Here is a 21,844-nt window from a genome sequence, read left to right as displayed (position 1 = left end):
AGTTCGTTTTGCACTTTTATTTTGGTAGTAATAAGATCGGGACTCTTATTTTGAAAGGACTTTTACCGGAAGTGAATGCACAACGCAGCAGAATGTTTCGCCTCCCAAGACTTTATCAGTTGAATCACTTTGAACATTCGTTTGAGATGTTGACGGGTTGGCCGAACTTTTTACCCCACAGTCAAATAACTTAATTTGCTTCGCCATTAATTGTAAAACAAACACACGGCACGCGAGTAAACGTCCATCTCTTTCTGGCTCCGTAATCACACCAATGCACGTGCAACTTAAGTATCAGGTTCCGACTGGTCACAACAATAATTAAATATCACTCTTAATGCAACAAATAATTAACATTTATCTATTTTGGGGTGCACATTTAGCTGTTTGCTGTCCTTATTTCTTCATGTTAAAAAGTGGTTGCCACTGATGGCAACCAAAGGCCAAGAAGTGCTTGACATTTTTTCTGAATGGTTGCCAATGGCAACCGTTACTTTCGAGCCCTGCCTTAGACGAGGCGTTGGAGTTGGTTTTGGCAGAGAAAAGGTTGGATGGATGCCTCCCTAGAAAAACACTTTTATTTGGGCTCGGGTCCAGAAAATAATTAAAACTGTCCATCAATATTTTGCAGAGCTCAATGTGTTGAAAACAAATGTCTTATTTTGTGCGATCCACAGTCCAAAACTAAAATATATTCAAATCAACCTAACTAGAAATGATTGGCCTTTACGTCTTTTGCTCAACTCATTAAATCAACTTATAGATTGCAGATTTATAATTGCAGCCCAACTTGATGCATTTTTTTGGGAACCCTTATCCTTCAAATACAGTCAAAATTACACGTTTTTATCGCTGTTCTAAGTTTTGTGAATTTTAACGTAGACAGCAAATATATATATTACACACCATCAGGATTTCAGGAAGATATGGAAAAAAATGCAGAAAAATTCACTGGAGATAAATCATTTCTCCGGGCTCTGTACAGGCTCAGCAAGTTGCAGTGGCACTCTGCACCCATCATGTCATACAAAATTAATTCACCCTCTTCGTAACAACTTAATTAAAATTCCAGACGGATGGGAGGTTAACTTTTGAACCTGATGAATGATTTCATCTCATTAGGTGAGGTTGTAAGTATCACACTTTCCCGTGTATGATGCCAGCCCTTCCGAGAAGTCATCTCAAAGTTCCTTGTCATGTTTCCTAAACTCTGCACCCTCCCTTGTCCCCCCCAGGGGTCTGCTGACGGAGAAGGCGGCCCCCGTCATGAACATCATCCACAGCATCTTCAGCCTCATCCTGAAGTTCCGGGCGCAGCTGATCGCACAGCCCTGGGGCAGCCAGCAGGGGGAGGCGGTGCACCCCAGCTTCATCGCTATGCAGCAGTCCTACAACACCTTCAAGTACTACTCACAGTTCCTCTTCAAAGGTAAGGATATAACATCTTTACATACACTATACACTATAACACCCCTTGTTGTTAAATACCAACCAACTATGTGCAATATATATATATGCCGTTAATAACTGTGCAATATATACCTGGCTGCTAAATCCTCAGAACTGTTACAGGATGTGTATTTTGTAATTTTTTCTTAATTGTTGTTATCTTTAATACTTTTGTCTGCATGCTTCTTACATGACACTGTAAGAATGTCAATGTCCCCTCTGTGGGACTAATAAAGGTATTCTGATTCTGATATGCTCATCACGTAGCTTGATTCACCTGTTGCTCAGTTTGCAAATGATGTGTTATAGAAGTATCCACTTGACATTAAATCAGAAAGAAATGTCTACCTGATAAGACAAGAGGGAGGCAATGAAGACCAGATGCTCCTGCCCAATGTTAAAATGGTTTAAACTGGATTTAGTCTCTTCATTTCAATCCGCAATGTAATTAATGGTTTCCAAATGATGTCAAATTTAGAGTTTGTTTTTTAAAGCTTGTCAAATGAATGTAAGGGATTACTTTAGTCTTCCAGCTCTTTTAATTGGAGTAGGTCGTATTGTATCTGAGTATTACCCTTTTAGCAGTAATGAGGCAATAAGAAAGATGTTTTTAGGAGGAAGTTAGATTTAACCTTGATTAACATGCCCTGAGGATAATGAGTAAAGCATCTGGATCTGGATAAAAGGTCATTACTTTGGAAATAATGTCAACAAAACTAACAAAAGGGCCCAATTATATATTAATGAACAATCAAGACAAAGTATAAAACATATTGATTAAAGCTGCTTGTTTTGGATTATAACATTTTATGGTGTGTGTGTGCGTGCGTGCGTGCGTGCGCGCGTGAAAAAAAGAGTAACAAATTGGAAAAGGTGCATGTTTGCATTGAGAAATGTGTAAGAAGTGAGAAAAGATGGTGGGTTAGAGCAGTGCTTCTCAACCTCAAGAATAATAATTGGGAAGGAAACAGTCTGTGTATACAGAGGTAGGTGCACTTTACTGGCAAGTGGTTTAACACTGTTTGGCGTCTAAACATTTGAATATATTTAATACTGTGCCCTCCCACAGCATGGGGGGGTTGGGAGATCAGAAGTGTTGAACATGATTAGGATAAATAAGTAACAGTAAGAGTTTTTATTTGTATAAATATATAACAAACAAAAAGCTGGTTTATTTATTTATATATTTTTAGCTATGGTTTACTTTAAGTTTTTCTGGCTTCATGATTTTTCCTGTTCATGCTTGTTATTACAGGATTATTTCTTAAAGCAATGTAAGTTATAGTGGATGTTGTCCCCCATCACTGACATTACGTTTATAAAATACGTATTTTCAGATGTTTATGTGAAGATACTGACGCATTATACATCCCCACAAATCATTCTGTAACTGAACCACAGAGGAGTGGTAACTTCTTGTTAAAAATAAAACATGTATTAAAGGTGGAGTAGGTAATTCACTTCAGAAATACTTGTTGTTATATTCCATGGAATGCTCTTAACATCCCGATGGCAATGAATATATTAAATGCTTTGACAATAAATATATAAAAAAAAGTCATCTCTGGAAGCTGTAGTACTGTAAAAAGCACGACCAATCATCTGAGCCGGCCAGGCTAAAATAACTGGATGGCCTACCTGCCTGTCAGCCTTCCATCTGTGCACAAATTTATCTCGTGCCCGTGTGTTGGAGGAGGGTCTCTGTAAGGAAGTCTGAAGGAAGGGGCAGATTTTTTTCGGCTGCGTACTTTCAAATTCTAGCGCACTCGAGCTGGTTTCTCCATTCTTACCTACCCTACCTTTAAGTGATTTATGTTTCCTCTCTCCTCAGTGGTGACCAAGCTGGTGAACCGGGGCTACCAGCCTCACCTGGAGGACTTCCTGCTGCGCATCAACTTCAACAACTACTACAAAGACTCCTGAGCTCTGTTCTGGCGTGTGTGTCAGCTGTAGGCATAGATACTTATCCAATGAACCTTCGTGTACCGTGTGTGTTTACATTTTTAGAATCCCTGAAATGTGTTTAAAGGAAACATAATCAGACGTGTGATAAATGCAGTTCCTCTGGCCTTCATTTCACTGTTCAAAATATATTCAAAAACCCACCGGTGCTTTATATTAGAGCATGCGTTTGACATTAACGCCAGTTTAAGTAATGAATGTGCAGGATCTGAACGACATGCCTGCGCTTGATTAATGGCTTTGCTTCTGGACTCTCTGTATGCTGCCAACGTTTGTAAAGATGCCTACTGTAAAGTCTCCGCTCAGGTGTTCTTCCAGCTGTATAGAATATAAGTGCATATATATAATGTATTATGTAAATACAAAAGCAAAATGACTTCTTTTTTTTCTAGTTTTGATGCTTAAGTACTTTTGTGAAGAAAACACATTTGTGTAAAAAAGCTACTTGTATTTATTCAAGATTGTATGTTAGCATTTATTTAAGAAAACTAGGACAAATAAGGTGTAAAGCATTATGGGTAATGGATTGTGTCAACCTTGGCTATTCATAAAAGTAGAGGGCAGTATTTACTGTGTAACTGAAATCTATTTTCTACACCATGAGTACCCAGAGTTCTCCTGATGTTGCTTTCACTTTCAAGGGCAAGCATTCAACAAGAATAAGCAGCACAGCAGTAACACGTTTAATGGGCTGCAGCAAGAAGAGGATTTATTTTATTGAATGGATGGTTTAGTTTAAAAAAACGTTATCATATTCATAAATCAGGAATAGGACAAGCTTGTGTAAGTCGAACAGGAAAGAAATTCGGAGGCTCTTGTGGACTGCAGGTTAGTTTGCAAAGCTTTAGTTTTATTAACGGTGTGATTGAAGCGTGTCAACCAGCACCTGAAGAAGAACAGGGCAAACATACTGGATGGATGAATTGTTCTTTAAAGCATCAGAAGACCTGCCAATACGCATTTACATCAGGCAACAGGAAGAGAAATGGTTAACCGTCGCCACTTAAAGCAAAAGTTTGACATTTAGGGAAACACGCTCATTATCTTAGTGTAGTAACATGGATACTGTGACCCTTTGACAACAATATTTTCATTAAGAGTACCACACCACCTTAATCATCAAATGTATTCACTTTTCAAGGACTCCCCAGGTCCAATTATTTTCAGATTGAAGGACCCAATAGGAAATAGTCTGAGACGTGGTTCAAGGTTAATTACCATTACAGTTTCATAATGAGAATGAGCAGGCTTCACAAAAAGCTTCAGGCAAAGGCCACAGAGAGAGGCTTGAACATATGAACATGTCTCCATTGTGCTGTGAGAGTCGTGTACTCTCTTGCCTTCACTAGAACAGCACTAAAGAGGGACGCTTTCATTATACTTACAGTAAGAGTTTGAGGAGATAAATACAAAAACTTCAATTTCCATTATTGATCGGAATATGTTGTAACGCTCCATGTCTCTTCAAAAGCTTTTAACACCTGTTTTTAGTTTATCAATCTTTTCTTCTTACACCAGATAGCAAATGTACCCATTCCCCAAATGTCAAACTATTCGGTAGATTACAATGAGTAGTGACAAAACATACTCATAATTAATGATTTCACCAGAAGAACAGACAGTCCTTGAGGAAATATCCAGACTTATTCCGTGTTTAATATGTGATTACGCCAAGAAATCTGATAGAGTGAAAAAAAAAAAAGCAGACAGACACTCAATGGTCAACACAATGTAACTTTCACGATCAACGTCAAGTCAGTGGTTATGACCCCGTCTGTATTACAGGTACAAAAACACTTTCATCTTTCAACACCACCGTCCATTAATATCATAACAGCTCAAATTGACTAAAACCGAACATGGACCCAAAGGGGACGGGTCGCCTGCCTTCCTTTAATCTTCCTGTATTCAAACGTACATTATACCCCACTGCCTACATGCGTTACCGTGACATTTATTTTAATATTACAGCTCAGCGCTCAGTGTAGTTTTAATATTCTGCGACGGGACGGAGAGAACGCCATTATTTAATCATGCACCGCATTAGTCCTAGCATATTGACTCTGAAAGCTTTTAATGCAGCCGACTGATTAAACACCATATAGACACTCGCACGGCTCGTATTTACAAAACGCCTTAAAGAAACCTAGCCCAACCTACTAAATATTATTTGGCTGCTTGAGGAGAACCTTGCATACAGATCATCTTAAGACTTGCTTTGTATAGGTAGTGGTTATAACAAAAAAATATTACATGAATTCAGTTTAGTAGGAATGCTTAAGACCACCATATGTGTAAGTGGTAAGAGTGCAGGAAGAACAAAGATGCTTAATCTAATCGCTCATGCCAATTGTGTCCACTGTTCAGGGCACACATGCTCACACAGTTTAAATCATAAGGAATTTAACAGTCATTGATTAAAGATCGACATTAATTAAACCATTTTGAAGTCCTTCGTTGTCTTAAAAGTCTAAGATACTTCAAATGTCTTAATAAGGGCATTCGGTAGCCGTCAAGCATTACTAAACTGATATTAACTTTGGAAGTGCAATAACTTTTTTTGTACACGAACAAACAAAATAAACACAAATAGTTGCATAAGAGCATAACGTACAAGTTAACGTGTAAACAAAGCAAAGGAATGAACTCTCCAAACGACGTAAAACCTAAGAACTAATGTAAACCTAAAACAAAGTAATTCACCACCTTCTGTTAGATAGCCGGGGATATTAGAAGACATTGAAACACAATCGATACCTATTGTTCCCTTTTTAGTCCCACACATACAGTAGGTGTAAATACAACTCCAAATCCAAAGACCCGTGCTACAAAAGAAAAGCAGATCTGATAGAGAAGCCATCAGTTCTGCTTTTTGTTCCTTCCAGGTCTGTGACAGAGGGTGAGTGGAAGTGACCTACACTCTCTATTATGGCTGCTAGAGTACCAGAGTTAGGGGTTAGCCGGTCATGGCGTCACCTTCAAGGAGAAACTTCTCTCCGAGGCAAAGGACGGACCGTGTCCCTGGTGGTTTTTTTGGTCCTGAGGGGGGGACTAGGCTTCAGACTCCAGGTCTTCCTCCGCTCCGTTGGTCGTGTCGCCCGTCTCCGGCTCCAGCAGCAGGAACTTCCCGTCGTTGGTGAGAGGCATGTTCTTCAACAGCTGGGCCAGGGCGTCTGGGTCCTGAGAAAACAAACGTAACAGAATGCTTATTCACCCGAGCGTGATTTTTTTTTTAAATCCGCAAGTCATGACAATACATTTTTGTATGAACTATGGGAGGTAGAAGTTGTTTTCTTATTTCTCTTCATAAATACCTCCTGATCAGCCACTGAAAAAACACTCTAATGTAGTGTTGTGATACTATAAAACCTAAATAAATAATATAAGAAATATGTGTTGATGGAGCACATTTTGTACAGAAATATGCAATAAAATGAGCTTCACAGGAGATAAAAGAGACAAATAAAAAGGCAGATGCAGGACTAGAGAACATTGAAAAGAAGAAAGGCCTCCAGAGAGTAAATCAGAACCAAATAAACTGATCATACACACATTGAAAGAGATGAGCATATGGTTTCATTTTCTAACGCTCACTGCAGGGAGACTGTTCCAGAGTTACGGGTTGTTTAAAATATGACTTCCAACTTTAAACATCAATGAGGTGTCATTTCTCTGTTATGGAGAAATCAGCTGATTGTGTTATTGATGATACCTTCTTAGCTTCTGCAATGTCCTTCGCCAAACTTATGGTGTAACATATCTGTGAATAAAGACAAAAACATCAACTTTAGTACACGTATATACACACATTTGACCCTTCTTAAAACAGGGTAAAGCTTTTCTCTGTATCTACCTTCTCGCCCTCTGTGTTGCTCTCGAAGACGAAGGTGCTAAACGAAGGCTCCCCCTCCTCGTCTCCATCACTCCAGTCCCTGCCCTCCACCACGAAGCCCATCAGCCGGCCGTTCTCCTCGTGCGCCGCAAACTGAGTCACTTCCCCCAGCTGGAACTGAGAGAAGAGACAGGAGGGGAATACAGATTTAGAAACACGTGGTCCGAGTGGATTACAGGAGACGCGGCTTGGGTGGCAAAGGATACAAAAATGGCCAAAGGAAGTTCATTTTGTAACATTTTGTACAGCTTCAGAATGAAATGTGTACCTGACTGCTTAAACAGTGAACCTCTCAGTGGGACTAAAATACGTATCAAAAAGCAATGCCAGGTCTAACGGGTTATTTTGACTTTACAAGTATGTCAATTTATTAAAATGGTGCCCATCCACTGCACGCGCTGGCAGACTCTTCCATCACATGTACAGACTTGTTTACAAGCATACACTCTTCCCTGTGAGGGATTAATAAAGTATGTCTTCTAAATAAGACTTCAGTAGAATGATCACCCTCTCTATTCACAGTGCATCCTCTCATCACATGTGCAGCCATCACAATAACCCCCCCCCCTCCCTGCAGCACTGAACCAAAGGATGACATGCTTTCAGGAAAGTTTGGACTATATTGCTTGAGTTAATAGATTATACATTGTTTTTGCATACATTACATGTCAGTACATTATCTGAAGATGTCAACAGCAATGAATGAAAACACACTCAATGATGTTATTATCTTTATAACATTACATCACATGTCAGGGCAATCCCCACAGGAGCAATTTGGGGTGAAGGGACACAACGACATGCTGACTGCAACTTGCTACCCCCTGATTCCAAGTCCAGCACACTATCCACTGAGCCACAGCCTACCATACTTCTGTTAACCAGCATATAGTCACCTAAGCTAAATGTCTCACAAGTCATAGTGCGGCAAATCATTGAAAATAAATCAAGAGTCATAGGGTAGTACGAGGTCTAAGTAGTTTAGTAAAGTATAACTTAAAAAAGTCCTAAAAACGTAAATATATTAGTTCTATGTGCTATGCTTATAAATATGCATTATCTTAGTTTCCTAATTACCTTATTATTTCTTAATTTGAATACGCATACTCCATATACCTGTTGTATGACAATCTCTAAATTAAACTTTCCACTCAAATTATAATTACTTTAACTTTAAAGTTTACTTCACGGTTAAAATCTTGGTATTCAATTATTTATTAGTGCTATTTCAAATTCCACTAGTTTCCATAAACTTCCATGCATTTGACTTTAGACTGCACTGTATAAAGAAAGAAATCACTGACTGCAGTTCAGGGGCATTAGTTAGACAAATGAATGAAATCTCCGTATGAGATTTCACCGCGTTCTCGTTAATTACCATACATTCCTGTTCATTTCCATGAAAGAAATATTATCGGAACTTTTCGCAACCTTGACTAAATCTTCACGTCTGAACAAAGAAGAGAAAGGGCTCTTGATTAACACAGATTCAATAACTGTTCATACTCACACTGATTCTTGTAACCTGAGTCTGAGGGTCAATCAACCTATTGTGAAGACAAAGGAGACACTTGTGAATAATGAAGACTCGTGAAACAGCCTTGACCTTGTTTTGTTTCAGCTCGAAACAATGCTTACACGAGATGAAGCTTCTTATCAATGGGAAAATAAACCGAGGGTTTTACAACAGCTTTCCAAATCAGAGTGTAAAAAATGAAATATGACTTGTAGCAGAAAAGATTGTGAGGCAGATGAAATAGTACTATTGTTTTTTCAACAGAGCCAAAAAGATTGCAGAGAAAACACAAACAGCATTTTAAATACCATATCATTTCTCTTTCTACCTTCAGTACAGGACTATCAATTTTATTTTCCACCTGCAGAAAAAGTTGTATTTTCTTTGGAAGTAAACTTCTGAAAAGTTTGTCCAAATCTCTGGTATTCATGTCCAACTTGACAGATATGCAGTAAACGGTACCTGAGGCTGCTGCTGGTGACCATGAGGTGTGACTCTGTGGTCCTGAAGATGTTGTGAATGGCTCGGGCGGCCAGAACCTGCCTCATGGCCTCGTAGATCACCTCCTGATTGTTCCCGCAGCGCACCGCCATCGAACCCTGGAAGCGCACGGCGAACACCTGCTGCAGGAGGGAGTCTGCGGAAAACATACAATCATCACAAACAGGTCGGCAGCATAAAACACTGAAGTCAAGCCATTGGTTCAGGTATGAAGGTAAGGGACATGAACAGGCACACAACGAGGTCAAGCCGGGCTCAAACTGTGCTTTACAGAAACATTTAGTTGCATTTAGATGAGGGGAAATGGTTACCGTCGCTTTCTGGAGAACAGTCATCGTCCGTTTCTCCAAATGGATTTGTGCGTCTGCCAGGAAGGGAGCACACACGCACACACACACACACACACACACACACACACACACACACACACACACACACACACACACACACACACACACACACACACACACACACACACAAAAAGCAATTAAACCTCTGCATCGAGGCCATTAAGAACTATTTTTGCTTCCTGGAAATGAAATAATAACCACTATGAGGCAGACTTTCAGGAAATGATCCACCAGCAGCTCTAATCACTCCTGCTCTGCTCTCACTAACATGCACCCTCACCTCCCCCCTCCTCTGTTCTGGTCCAGGAACTCGGAGGCTGGCAGCATGATGTCAAACTGGATGGGGGTCCCGGGGGCGATCAGGTCTTCTGCTTCCGGAGCAACCCCCGTCTTCTGGGAAACACCGGTGGTATGGACCCCGCCTGGCTTCGCTCTGCAGGGGGAAACAGCGGATCAGTTATTTGGAAAAAACTGAATAACCAAAACATCCAAAACTCAACTTCAAAAAAACAGTTTCAGAAACCAATAATGCTTTCAGTGTTCAGATTCTTTAGGATTTCTTTTAACAATTGGCACCACTTTGACACGTTGAGAAATTCAAAGCCTGGCGGTGGTGGCGGCGAAGTCGATAGGGGGTTGGCTTGGCAACTGGAAGGTCACCATGTCAAGTCCTGGCAAGACCAAGTGCTACCAAGGTGTCCCTGAGCAACGCACCGTTCCCTACACTGCTCCCCGGGCGCCGTTCAAAATGGCAGCACACTGCTCCTTACACTAGGATGGGTCAAATCCATCCAATCCCACGAGGGATTAATAAAAAGTCCATCTTTGAGGCGGCAGTGGTTCAGTCTGTAGGGACTTGATCTTGGAACCGAAGGGTCGCCGGTTCACGTCCCGATCGGACCAGACCGGGTACCTGGCAGCCTCTCTGCTCTGCCACCTCTCCTATCTGCATGTGGTTGTGTGTGTGCATGTATATCCTCCCCTGTGTGGGGAAAGAAATTTCCCTGTAAGGGATTAATGAAGTGTATCTTCTTCTTCTTCTTCTTCTAACCTGACAAGCCTAGTTACCGTTGCCAAGCTATAATTGCTCATTCGTAGCGTGGAGAACATTTAAGCGGTATGCAACTTAGCAGAAAGTGACAAGATGCATAATGTCGGTTCACCTCAGTTATCATAGGCGGACATTTTGTTCCTTCCCTACTGAGGGAAAATGTAATCACATTCTCAATCTCTTTTTACGCCGTGAACAATTTACATGTAAAGATGTTGTGTTTTGCACTGACACAATTATAAACATTTGAGATACATACTGACATAAATAACCAATAAGACATGCAAAAAGCAAGTCGCATACAAATCAAAAACCCAGTTCAGCCTAGTTTAAAAGCCACCTTTGAATAACTTCATTATAAACTCCAGAAAAGGATGCAGATTGTAAAGTTAGACGAGCCTGACCTGTCAGGGTTGGCCTCGCCCTCCGGTCTCTTCTCAAAGCTGGTGATGGGGGTGACCGCCTGGATGGCACTCTTGTTCAGTCGAATGGCCACAGCCTAAAAAACAAACAAGATCTCTGTATCAGAAATTGGCTTATTTATCAAATCAGAGCAGAGCAGTATTAAGTGCCTAAAAGGTTAAAAACCATCACAAAATGTTAACCGTTCTCTTATCTCTCCCATACTCTCTACATGTGTACAATGATTTACTAGCAATAACACATACAAGTACTTCCAGGTTTATTTTGTTAAGTCTTTCCTTACCCAGGCATACAGTATATATCCTGTGTTGTAATTTTGGGAGAAGAACCTTAAATAAATAATAAATAACCTGAACCTGAAGTTTGAATACATTAAGACGATTAGTTAAAAAGTTCATTTTTAAATAATGCTTTAAATTTCAAAAAACAAGAAAAAACCCAATGATATATTGAGGTGCAAGTTTGCTCTCTACATATCGTTGTTTTACTCTAATTAATGGCAACAAGAAGAATGCTCAATTATTTTTTTCAACAAAGCAATTAACAGAGTTCAGAAAGAGAATAAGTGAGACAAGGAGGGAGAACACAGATCATTAAGTATATATTTATATGCAAATGAGGATGAGTCTATGCACTTTTGCACAAACACCCACACCAGGGGTCTATCACCGCACTGACAACTTTCACAACAACAAAACAAGGTGTGTGAAAACATTCTTGATTTGTTGTTTTGTGCCCAACATTTACTTCCCAGCTTTTGTCTGAATTCTGTAGCACCTAGAAATCAGACCACAGCTCTATAGAGATTTGAAATCCCCCACAAAAAGGAACAAAACATTAACAGTAGCTTTAATAGAGCGTACAGATACACAACTGGTTCCTAAAGATCTTGAGATGACAAGCGTGTGATTTGCGGTTTTGCTCCACTAGTAACACAACAGGATGATTAGTATCTGAAATCTGTAATCATCACTTACTCCATGGTAAACCACCTAGGGATTAGCATGAAGGGAAAATACAAAAAGTGAGATATTTCAGACACAGCGACTGTCTGTTTGTGTGACAAGAGTAAACATTTTCACAGAGTCAACCCCCCTGCAAACAGGCAAGATGTTTTGCTTCAAAAGCAACAACAGCTGTGAGAGAAGGGAGGGAGGGGGTCCACGAGACAACACTGGAACAATACCATTATATGTTATGCCTCTGAAACAGAGAAGAACAACAAATGGATTTTCTCAGCAAGATCAAATCAAAACTGTATACTTTCTGCGATGCTTTAAAAAAAAAAACGAAATGTCCACAAAAACAAAATGTCTTCCTGTTTGCTTTAGAGAGGGCATCCTTACTGTTAGAGCACTTCTGACAGTCCAAACACGGCTAAGCCAGTACAGATGAATAAAATCATACGGACATCATCGACACGGATTCAGATTAACACCTCAGGCCGTCACATTGCACACGTTCAGTTTGCGTTCCTTCCCTCAGGATACGCCTACGAAGCATCAGAGCTCGGTGCAGACACCTCATATACCATTTTTACACCCCAAGGTGGTAAAAATACTGAACAGTAAGCACACACAAATAATGTATAAGCACTTTCAATAACTCACAGATTGAATGCTTATTGTAGATGTAATTTATAATTGTTGTTTCTAATTTGTTCTTATTATATACAGTGTTTAAGGGATGAAGGAGCAAGGGCAGATGCCTTTTCTTTGGCACAAAAATAAATAACATTTGACACAACTTAACTTACTCAAATATGTATATATGTTCATTTAATTTATTTCTTATTTTAACAGTTATTTACCTGCAGTGTTTCCCCTATATACAAATACAACTTTTTTTTAATTTAGTTAAAATAATAATAAGTGGCATTTTTGATAGTTTGTTATGTGGATTTGTAGTATTTGTGTTACTGTATGTTCAATAAAGGTGTATTTTTGCTAAATCTTGAGACATTGCCACTGTATGTACTAGGACCTAGGGCGCCAGATCCAGGGGGCGCTGCGCTGGTAGCTCTGGGAGGGAAAAAACATTTTTGACCGTTGGCGCTCATCCTAATTTTCGGCCTTGATGTAACAACATTCATAATTAAGTAAATGTAACACCCTTTTCACCCCGGTTACACTTTTCATTTGCCCTGTACGATGGGCGCTGTAAGTGATGAAAATGGGGGATGTTGGCTTATCTGGCGCCCGCAGTTCACAGCCAAAGTGCGAGCGTGGGAGCGAGAGAGCGAGCGAGGGAGAGAGAGAGAGAGAGAGAGAGAGGGCGCACCGGTACCCGCGCTGTTGTTATTAGAATCTGGTGCTAGCTGCGCTAACGGATATAAGAAGTAGATGTTTCTCCAACCAGGGTGGAGGAGAGCTCTCCTGTCAGACTGAGAGGCTGATAACTACAGCTCAGTGAGGTAAAGGACTCTCTGAGTGTTTAGATAAGTTAAGATAGTTAGATACCCCCGGACCCCCTTAGAGGATGTGACGTCCACCTCCCAATTCAAACATCTTCATACAATACTGAATACATTTGAAGCCGTTTTTATTTATATTACCCATGTCAATACGTTTCTGTTTTTGTAGTGTATTTGTCTTTTGTAGAGATTTTTCATTTATTCTTTATACATGTATATAAAATCTCTCCTAGGGCAGCAAATTGGCTAGAACCGGCCCTGATACTAGGCCTCAAGAGCCTTTCTTTTGCTGGCAGACACATTGGCGGGGGCACACTTTGCACGTACACACACTAAAAAATTCCACGCGCTCCACGGTCACATTACGCTGGGCCCACGTGCCTTAGCACCGCTGCTATGACTCCATCCTAGGGGAAACACTCACCTGTATATAATTTGTATTTAAATTAAATCTTTAATTTATTAATCTTGTGTGAATCTGTACTGTCCTGTTTTTCAATCTCACTCTGTGGCCGCTTAAACTCCTGAATTTCCCCGGGGGGGATTAGTATCTTTCATCTCAGCTTAAACTTTACAATTAAGTTTATTTTGAATCCACCAATATATTAGCAACTAAAGTTAGCATGTTGTAGGTTTCGTTGGTTCCTTTTTAAACGTGCAGTGTGTGTGGGGTGTGTGTGTTACCTCTGGGTTGTCAGTCAGGTAGATCTGTCTGGAAATGTTGTTCACGGTGCAAATCCACTAAAAAGAAACAAAGAGATCCACATTAGGACTTCCTCTGAACCAGACTGCCACCAGCTGTGACAGGCCAGTCAGATGTGGCAAAGCACAAAAGGAAATATGACAAACACGCAGATCGGTCCTGACAGCTCCTCCAGTACAATATGACAGATACTTGAACCAGCAGATGTCTTTTGAATGGAGTTATTAAACAACAAGGAAGATCCGACAGCTTTTTAAACGGCATCTTTCAAACTTACTTCTTCATATTCCCGTTTGCTCTCAGCTTGTAGGATCATTGACCTGCAGGCAGTGATGAAAATGGGAGAGAATGAAACAACATTCCTCCAGTATCTCATTCACGTTACTCTTATTGTTGGACATGTGGAAAAGTGTCCCTACGTTTTTCCTGAGGGGGAGGTTATCTGAAAGCAGTAGCGTCTGTCCTCACACTCCACAGCCATGACGGAGCTGTTGTCCAGGTCCAGCACCATGCCCCCCGCCACCGCCCCCCGCGGCTGGCACATCAGGTTCCCTCCCTGGGTGAAGAAGTACAGTCGGTCCCAGGCTGTGGTCACTAGGCCGGTTTTACTGGAGCACAGGGGGAGAAAGAGTGGATAGTAGTCGGCAAAAAAATGAGATTTCGAAAGGTTTATTGGTGGAGTAATAGAACGTTCTATAAGTGACGAGGGCTTCGTAAAAGAGGAAGAATGGCAGGGATTTAAGGATCTGGCTCAAAATGAGTTCAAAATGAAGATATGCAAGAAGTAGATTCTAATTCTTCCTCCTTAAAAAGTTGTGTTAACGTTTTGAAAACTAAAACAAATAAACATTTCACTAGAACTAGGAAAAATATAAACATTATAAATAATAATGGTGATTTCATTTGTACAAAAAAATGCTCCAGGTCATTATGATATAGGTGTTAGTCTTTAAAATATAAAGAAAATATTATGTTATATTCTTTTTTGTAAGATATATGATTCTGTGATAGTACAATTTATAATAAAAAGGTATTTGGTATTGCTTGGGAATTTATATGTCACAACCAATTGAGCTGAATAAAAGAATCAGCTTAGAAACTGAATAATAGTAATAATAATAATATTCTTGAATAAAAGAATCAGCTTAGAAACCAATACTAAACCAATACTTTAGTTTTGTCCTTATTTTTTTCCTCACACTTGTAAATATGAATTCTCCTTCACATGTATTTTTTGTGAAGGTGAACAGCTGTTTTGTTTTGGTTTGAAATTCCTTTGGCTATCACTTTCTGTGCATAAACAACAAAGTACACTACAATGTCCTTTAACTCTGACTCACCAAAACAACGAGACACTTGCATGACTCATTGAAATGGCCTTCTTCTTGTACATCCTGTTTGAAAAATATTTGCAGATACACTTCCTTTGATTAATATCACAGTGAATGGCTCATGCTGCCGTGGGTGACTCAGACCCTTAATATAGAGAAATATATAGTAAATGTTCTGTGGACTCAGCTTTTGACAAGCGTTCAAAAGGCTCCTGGCGGTGTGTGTCATTAAACAGAATGACATTCTGCGGAAACCTTTTCTCTGGTGTCACAGACATTTGTCAAAGACTTTGGATGTATATGAGCGAGAGACAGAGTTTGACAGCTCTGACATTTCACTAAATCACATCGCGGGCTACGCTGCAGTTCCACCTCCCGGAGCCATTACGGACGTTTCTTTTCTCATACATCCACTCAGCAAAAGGCTGACAGCGCACACTGTCAACATGTTGCCTGACCTGAAGTGTCGGCTGTGACTGACTTATTGTTTACTGCAGTCATGCTTATTTTGAACAACTTTAGCAAGAGAAGCACATTTATCATTTTTTTGTTTGATTATTTCTAACTTCAAGACTTTAAGGTGAAGTCAGCAAATCAAATCCAATACACTGTTTAGTTAAATACAGTGAAACATCTCACTCATCATTCTGTGTGTGAACTGAGAAGACATATGTCATTAATACACAGCCCTGGTTGTGACAATTGCAAAGAAAGAAATATAAGTTCAAAAATAAACATACTTTCTCCAGAATCGCTGACTGCACTTTTAAACGGCCCATTAACTTGCAAATGTGTTGCTTCACATTATTATCGTGCGCCTCTACTGTGACATGTTCAAATGCTTTAATGTTCAAAAAGGTTTCTATGGGGCGTGTGGCACAGTGGACTAGTGCGTTGGTTTTCGGATCTGGAGGTCACAGGTTCAAACCCCACTGCAGTCAGCATGTCGTTGTGTCCCTGAGACACTTCACCCCAAATTGCTCCTGTGGGGATTGCCCACAGTATTGAGTATGTAAGTTGCTTTGGATAAAAGCGTCTAACATGTAATGTCTTTCATTTTCTCCTGTGCTGCAGCACCTCTTTTCACCCTCTGTCTGAAACCAGAGCCCAGTCTGCTCTGATTGGTTAGCTGGCCGGCTTTGTAATGATCAACCGCCAAGAGATGTCCCGCCTCCTTAGCCTATCATGTACAAATTGTTGTAACGCTATCCATGGAAGCATGAGTCATGTCACTATGTTACGGAAGTAAACAAAAGAGTCCAATTGAGGCGTTTCAGGCAGGGGGGAGTGTGTGGGAGAGAAACTCCCTCTGGAGGGAACATTGGTGTTTTAGCCTTTGCAGACCACATGCACAGAAACCTATATAACACACTACAGAAAAGGAAAACGGGTCCCTTTCATATAACCACTGTATACTGAATGCACGATCTATTGTGCCAGACTTAATCATCTACCAAATCATTGAACTGTCACATGTTTCAAATGGTACATATTAAAGCATGTTTTTTTCCTACCAAGACACACATTTACATGTCGACCAAAAAAGAACGCTAAGTGAATATGAGGTGTCCTCAGATTTAAGATAGGGCCATGATGAGGGCAATGAATCTTACTTTCTAATGTTGAGATAGCCAGCCTTCTGGATGAGTGTGCGATTGACAGGCTCAGTGTCCATGTCTGGCATATAGACCGTGTCCTCCACAGACAGAAGCTCCCTCTGCGCCGCACGCATGCCCTCCGCCTCCGAGTCCAGCTGGGCCTGGATACTAATGGCCGACAAAGTTTCAATGCAAGCATTTCCATCAAAACATTTAGAACTTTCTTTTAAACAAACTCGATGCTTAACATTATTAAGTGTTATTCTGCAAAATCATGCCTAAAAAGGGTGATGAGTGTTGCAGAAGTTCAGAGTATAACTATTTCTGTTTAGGATTATAAACAACTATTCACAGCGCTGTACACTGTTGATACCAAAGCTTTGGTTCATCACATACACAGGAACATGGTTGTTAATGAGATAGACTTTACTTTTGAGTCATGTTGGACACAGAGGAGAGGAAGTTGTCCATCTTCTTTGACACCAGCTCAATGCCTTTCTTGAAGAAGCGGATCTGCGTGATGAGATAATAATGAGCTATTCATCTTGAATTACTTAAAGGTCCCATGTTGTGCCATTTCTACTGATCATAATTCCATTGTTGAGGTCTACTAGAATAGATTTACATTGTTCAATGTTCCAAAATCACATTGGTTTTCTCATACAGCATCTCTGTATAGTATGTGTATTCACTCTGTCCTACACGCCTTGTTGGAGCTCCTGCCCCCCCTCCCTCCCTATGAGCCCACTGTGCTCTGATGTGTGTTTATGTTACAATGGCATTTGTTAGACACCAGAAAATGACACCAGTAATGAAAAACAGATGAGAGTGCTGCGTGGGGTATGGGTGCTGTGTTGGCGGGACGTTGCGGGGCTCGCTGCTCCGCCCTTTGAGGCTCGAGGAGCGGACAGTGTGAGCTGTATTACTGGTGTCGTTTCCTGGTTGCTGCGTGGGGTCTACGAGACAGCGAGACACCATGGAACTCAGCCTGAGCACACACATGTGAGTGTGTGGCGAACTGTGAATGGAGAGATCCACGAAGCTGCGGCTGAGAAAAGATAAGGCTGAGTGAGTGTGTGTGTGTGTGTTTGTGTGTGTGTGAGGAGCTCCACGGATTGGTCCATTTGGACCTGGGTATTGTTATGTCACTATGACTAGGAAGAACAAAATGGAAAAAGAGAAATCTCCAACGAGGCGTTCTGGGGCAGCATAGACAGGTCTTTTCTGTGTTAGAGTTTTACTCGCTACAGGGTGTACTTTGAGGGTTTGTGACTCTGCAGACCGTTTACATGCAGAAAAACCTTCATAACACACAAGGGGACGGGTAATAACCGGAAAAGCATGACATGGGACCTTTAAACTAATCTGCTAATCATGTTAAAAGATTATTGATGTTTAAAAGAACATTTGGCACTGTACATGTTTAGCTTGATTCTCTTTTTTAAAAGATTTTAATTTGTCACAGCACACATTTATCAATGAGACATAAAACAAAAGCAATATTTTCTCTATTTTGTAATTAAACCTTATTGGCTGTGTAGTGCTGACTTTTTGCTGAAATCTGCTGGTTTGACTGCTGCCTGAGGCTTTCAGGGTTTGATCAAGCTGAACACCTCAGGACTAAAGTCTACCTCACCTAACAGCACCTTATTCTGTCAAAAATGTCTTCAGCTTTTAGGAGTCAGCACTAAAGCTCTAAAGCTCTTAGGAGCATAAGCAGTCAATGCACAAGTGAGCCACTGTAACCATTTAAGATGTAATTTAAGCTACAGGCTGAAAAGGAGAAGTGTTTTTAAGAGACAATGGGCGTCAGTGGCGACTTATCTATGTAATATAGAGAGCAAAATGTGTATAATATTGTAATTTCATATAGGTTTATACATTAAGGTCATATTTAGTTATTTAGAGTCTTAACACCCACAAATTAGCTTTATTAGTTTTAGCAAGTCAATGTTTTGGTTGGATGCCTAAAATAAGGTATGTTGTTAACACAGTCTTAACAGTTTTTTCTGTTAAGAAAGTGAAATTAATAAATGAGACAGCAGGTCACACCATTATTTCAAATAAATGACAGTGAGAAAATTGGGGGGAGGGGGTTCGAGAGGCAGCTTGGTAATCTAAACTAAAGAACAAATAGAGCTATCTAATTTGTACCAGTTTTACATTCTACTTAAGCTGTTTAACGACCCGTAAGAGACTTTACTCTTTTGTTATTGCTGCAGTACCTGGTCCCATACACCGGCAAGAGACAATGCAGCAGTATTATGAGCTAACATGGCTACCGCAGTAAGGAACGAATAACAAATATCTCAATTCTGCAGATATACGGCTCTGAATTCCTGCGTTGATTCAGTCCTGCTGAATCATTGCAGTCAAACATCGCTCTGTTTTCTTCCAAGTATCTGTAACCAAATAAGCCTTGGAGAATTAGCTAATGCACTGGCAGCATCCTCACTGTCATGGAGACTTATCCAAACACCCGTCATCGAACACACTCAGCAAAACACTCAGTGACGGTGTAAAAATCAGGAGCAAAACAATGACAGGACGGAAAAGAGCAAGGTAACAAAAAACTATGAGATCTGATCCCATAGCCAGTATGCTAACATGCAATGATGAAGCTAACGCGCTAATCTTAAGTAGGTAGCCTACAATGTTTATTGTGCTATCCTAATTTGGGGTGTTAACATGCAAAGGATTGCAGTTGCCTTGATTACAGTGCTAAATAAAATGCTAGGGGTTATTATAATTCATCCTTACGGGGGACATGAATGTGTGGATACAATTTGACAGAAATCCATTGAAAAAGTTGTTGATGTTTTATGTGGAAAAAGTCTACTGATGAGAAGCCATATTAATCTTTATTGTTGTCTTTGTTTAAAAGATGACAGTAAAGCCTGACAAGACATGAGGGAAATTAAAATCAGTCCAATTTCAGAAGTAATAAATGTCCCAATTCAGAATCATCCATTTTATTGCTCATATTGATGTATTGACTGACAGGCAACGACATCAGATTGATTAGCTGGCTAATTGGTTCTTTTCATTATCTGATTTTGTTCCCCTTCAGGGAGCTTCAATGGTCCAGTGCACTGTCAACTATTTCGCAGACATATGAGTGGAAAGAGGTCACTGTGTCCCCGTCAGTAAACGAGGACCAGAACCAAATACAGCTTGCACTGGTAGAAGAATAATCACCGTAATAGGCATACATATTGATTATTAGACACACACACCTACTCTCAGATTGTATCTTTCTTGCACCCTTTCTCACTTTCTCCTCCTTCTCTCACACACGCAAATCCATACCCTAAAGTAGGCCTTTGCAGCGTCTATAATTCATTTCGCCTGGAGATGCAGTACACACACGTCCCATACAATGTCTACGAAACACCTCTGCAGTACAGGCAGGGTACGGATGCAAACACAGTCCACACTGTCAAATATATTTCAAAAGTCTGCTGGGGGAGTGCAGCTCGACCTCTGTGGAATAAAAATCACTATCCAATGCAATGCAGTTGGTTTAAGAATTCCTAGCGCAGACACGAGGCACAGCAGCTATGCAGAGCGAGGCAGTGGCGGCGTCCTCTGCATCCCAATGAGGAGCAGGGGCTGCAACTCCACACCTCAACTGTACCCGCCCAACACCTCTGTGAGCGGGACAACAACAGCTCAGCAACCTGCATGAATGACCTGCAGCATTAAACCTACTGGTGCCACTTTCATGCCTTTCCTGTGAAGCTATAGCTGACAAGGGGGATAAATTACAGGGCCATAATGAGGACTAATTAGGGGGCAAATAATAGCTAAGATAATATCCTAAAGGATAATACCTGAAGGCTTAAAAGGACAAAAGTCTTGTTAAAAAAAAGTGTTCATCATAGTTCTTGGCAAAATAGCCCTTCTCTATTTCTCTAGTTTTAAAGACGCCAACAGTTGGCTAGAAAGCATAGACTGTGATAGCTGTAATTTTCTTTGGGGTGGGGGTTCATGTCATTAAAACATTACAAGGCGCCGATGATTAAGCCTTTACTGGGCTTAAAATCTCCTTAACACATTCCACTGAGGATACTCAAAAATGCATGAAGATCAGGCTAAAAATAAGGCTGCTGCTGACGTCCTGAGAAGGTGACATGTTGGACACTTTTCAGGTACACTATTAGTGCTGCATATGTGGAAATCTTCTGCTGCTGCTGCCCGATTTCTAATGCAGCAGTCCAAACCTTACGACAGATACTTAAACACGCTTTTTAGGGAATAATTGGTCATAAAGACACTTAAAAATAAGCAGAAAAGCAAGCAACAAACCATGAACAGGTTTCTATAATCTTCATTGAAGCATTACTTGACCAACAGGAAGTCATACCCTGCCCCAAGAGGTTTTCAAAGATTGATGCAGAGAGAAGGAGAGAGTGAGAGAGTGAGAGAGGGGGAGAGGTGGAATGCGTCGCTGATGTTTGAAGTCAGGAGTTTGGTGCAGGACGGATTATCTCAACCCAATATCCCCCATAACTACTGGGCCACTAGTACAGTCCTGCTGCCATCGCTGCTGAACAACCCTTTAAATATTTTACACTGCAGTGGTGTTAAATCAACCCCTAGCCCGGCAGACTACTCACCTCCCATCGCAGCTTTCATTACAAAATTCATGATGA

General features: G+C 40.6%; 2 protein-coding genes across 3 annotated transcripts in view; one reads left to right on the top strand and one right to left on the bottom strand.

Annotated features, from left to right (window-relative positions):
• Positions 1-5,658, top strand: part of tubgcp6 (tubulin gamma complex component 6) — a 33,208-nt gene extending 27,550 nt beyond the window's left edge. For both annotated transcript variants that reach the window (XM_010783331.1, XM_010783330.1), the window contains exons 24-25: positions 1,236-1,429; positions 3,281-5,658. In XM_010783331.1, coding sequence (XP_010781633.1) covers positions 1,236-1,429; positions 3,281-3,372 — 286 coding nt within the window. In that variant the 3' untranslated portion in view covers positions 3,373-5,658. The remainder of the gene's footprint in view (positions 1-1,235; positions 1,430-3,280) is intronic.
• Positions 4,225-21,815, bottom strand: appl2 (adaptor protein, phosphotyrosine interaction, PH domain and leucine zipper containing 2). The gene is made up of 14 exons (XM_010783333.1): positions 21,809-21,815; positions 17,620-17,725; positions 17,205-17,357; positions 14,680-14,868; positions 14,538-14,580; positions 14,242-14,298; positions 11,126-11,220; positions 9,951-10,103; positions 9,632-9,684; positions 9,282-9,456; positions 8,814-8,850; positions 7,265-7,420; positions 7,124-7,171; positions 4,225-6,591 (listed from the first exon to the last, which is right to left on the bottom strand). Exons 1-14 carry the CDS (start codon positions 21,813-21,815, stop codon positions 6,463-6,465), a joined length of 1,401 nt encoding a protein of 466 aa, XP_010781635.1. The 3' UTR covers positions 4,225-6,462.
• Between the last annotated feature and the right edge of the window lie 29 nt (positions 21,816-21,844).

The sequence above is a fragment of the Notothenia coriiceps genome, unplaced genomic scaffold (genome assembly GCF_000735185.1).
Source record: "Notothenia coriiceps isolate Sejong01 unplaced genomic scaffold, NC01 NC01_scaffold00025085, whole genome shotgun sequence".
In the NCBI taxonomy this organism is placed as follows: domain Eukaryota; kingdom Metazoa; phylum Chordata; class Actinopteri; order Perciformes; family Nototheniidae; genus Notothenia; species Notothenia coriiceps.
Note: the sequence above shows the minus strand (reverse complement) of the source record. Positions and strands in the feature narration are given on the sequence as shown.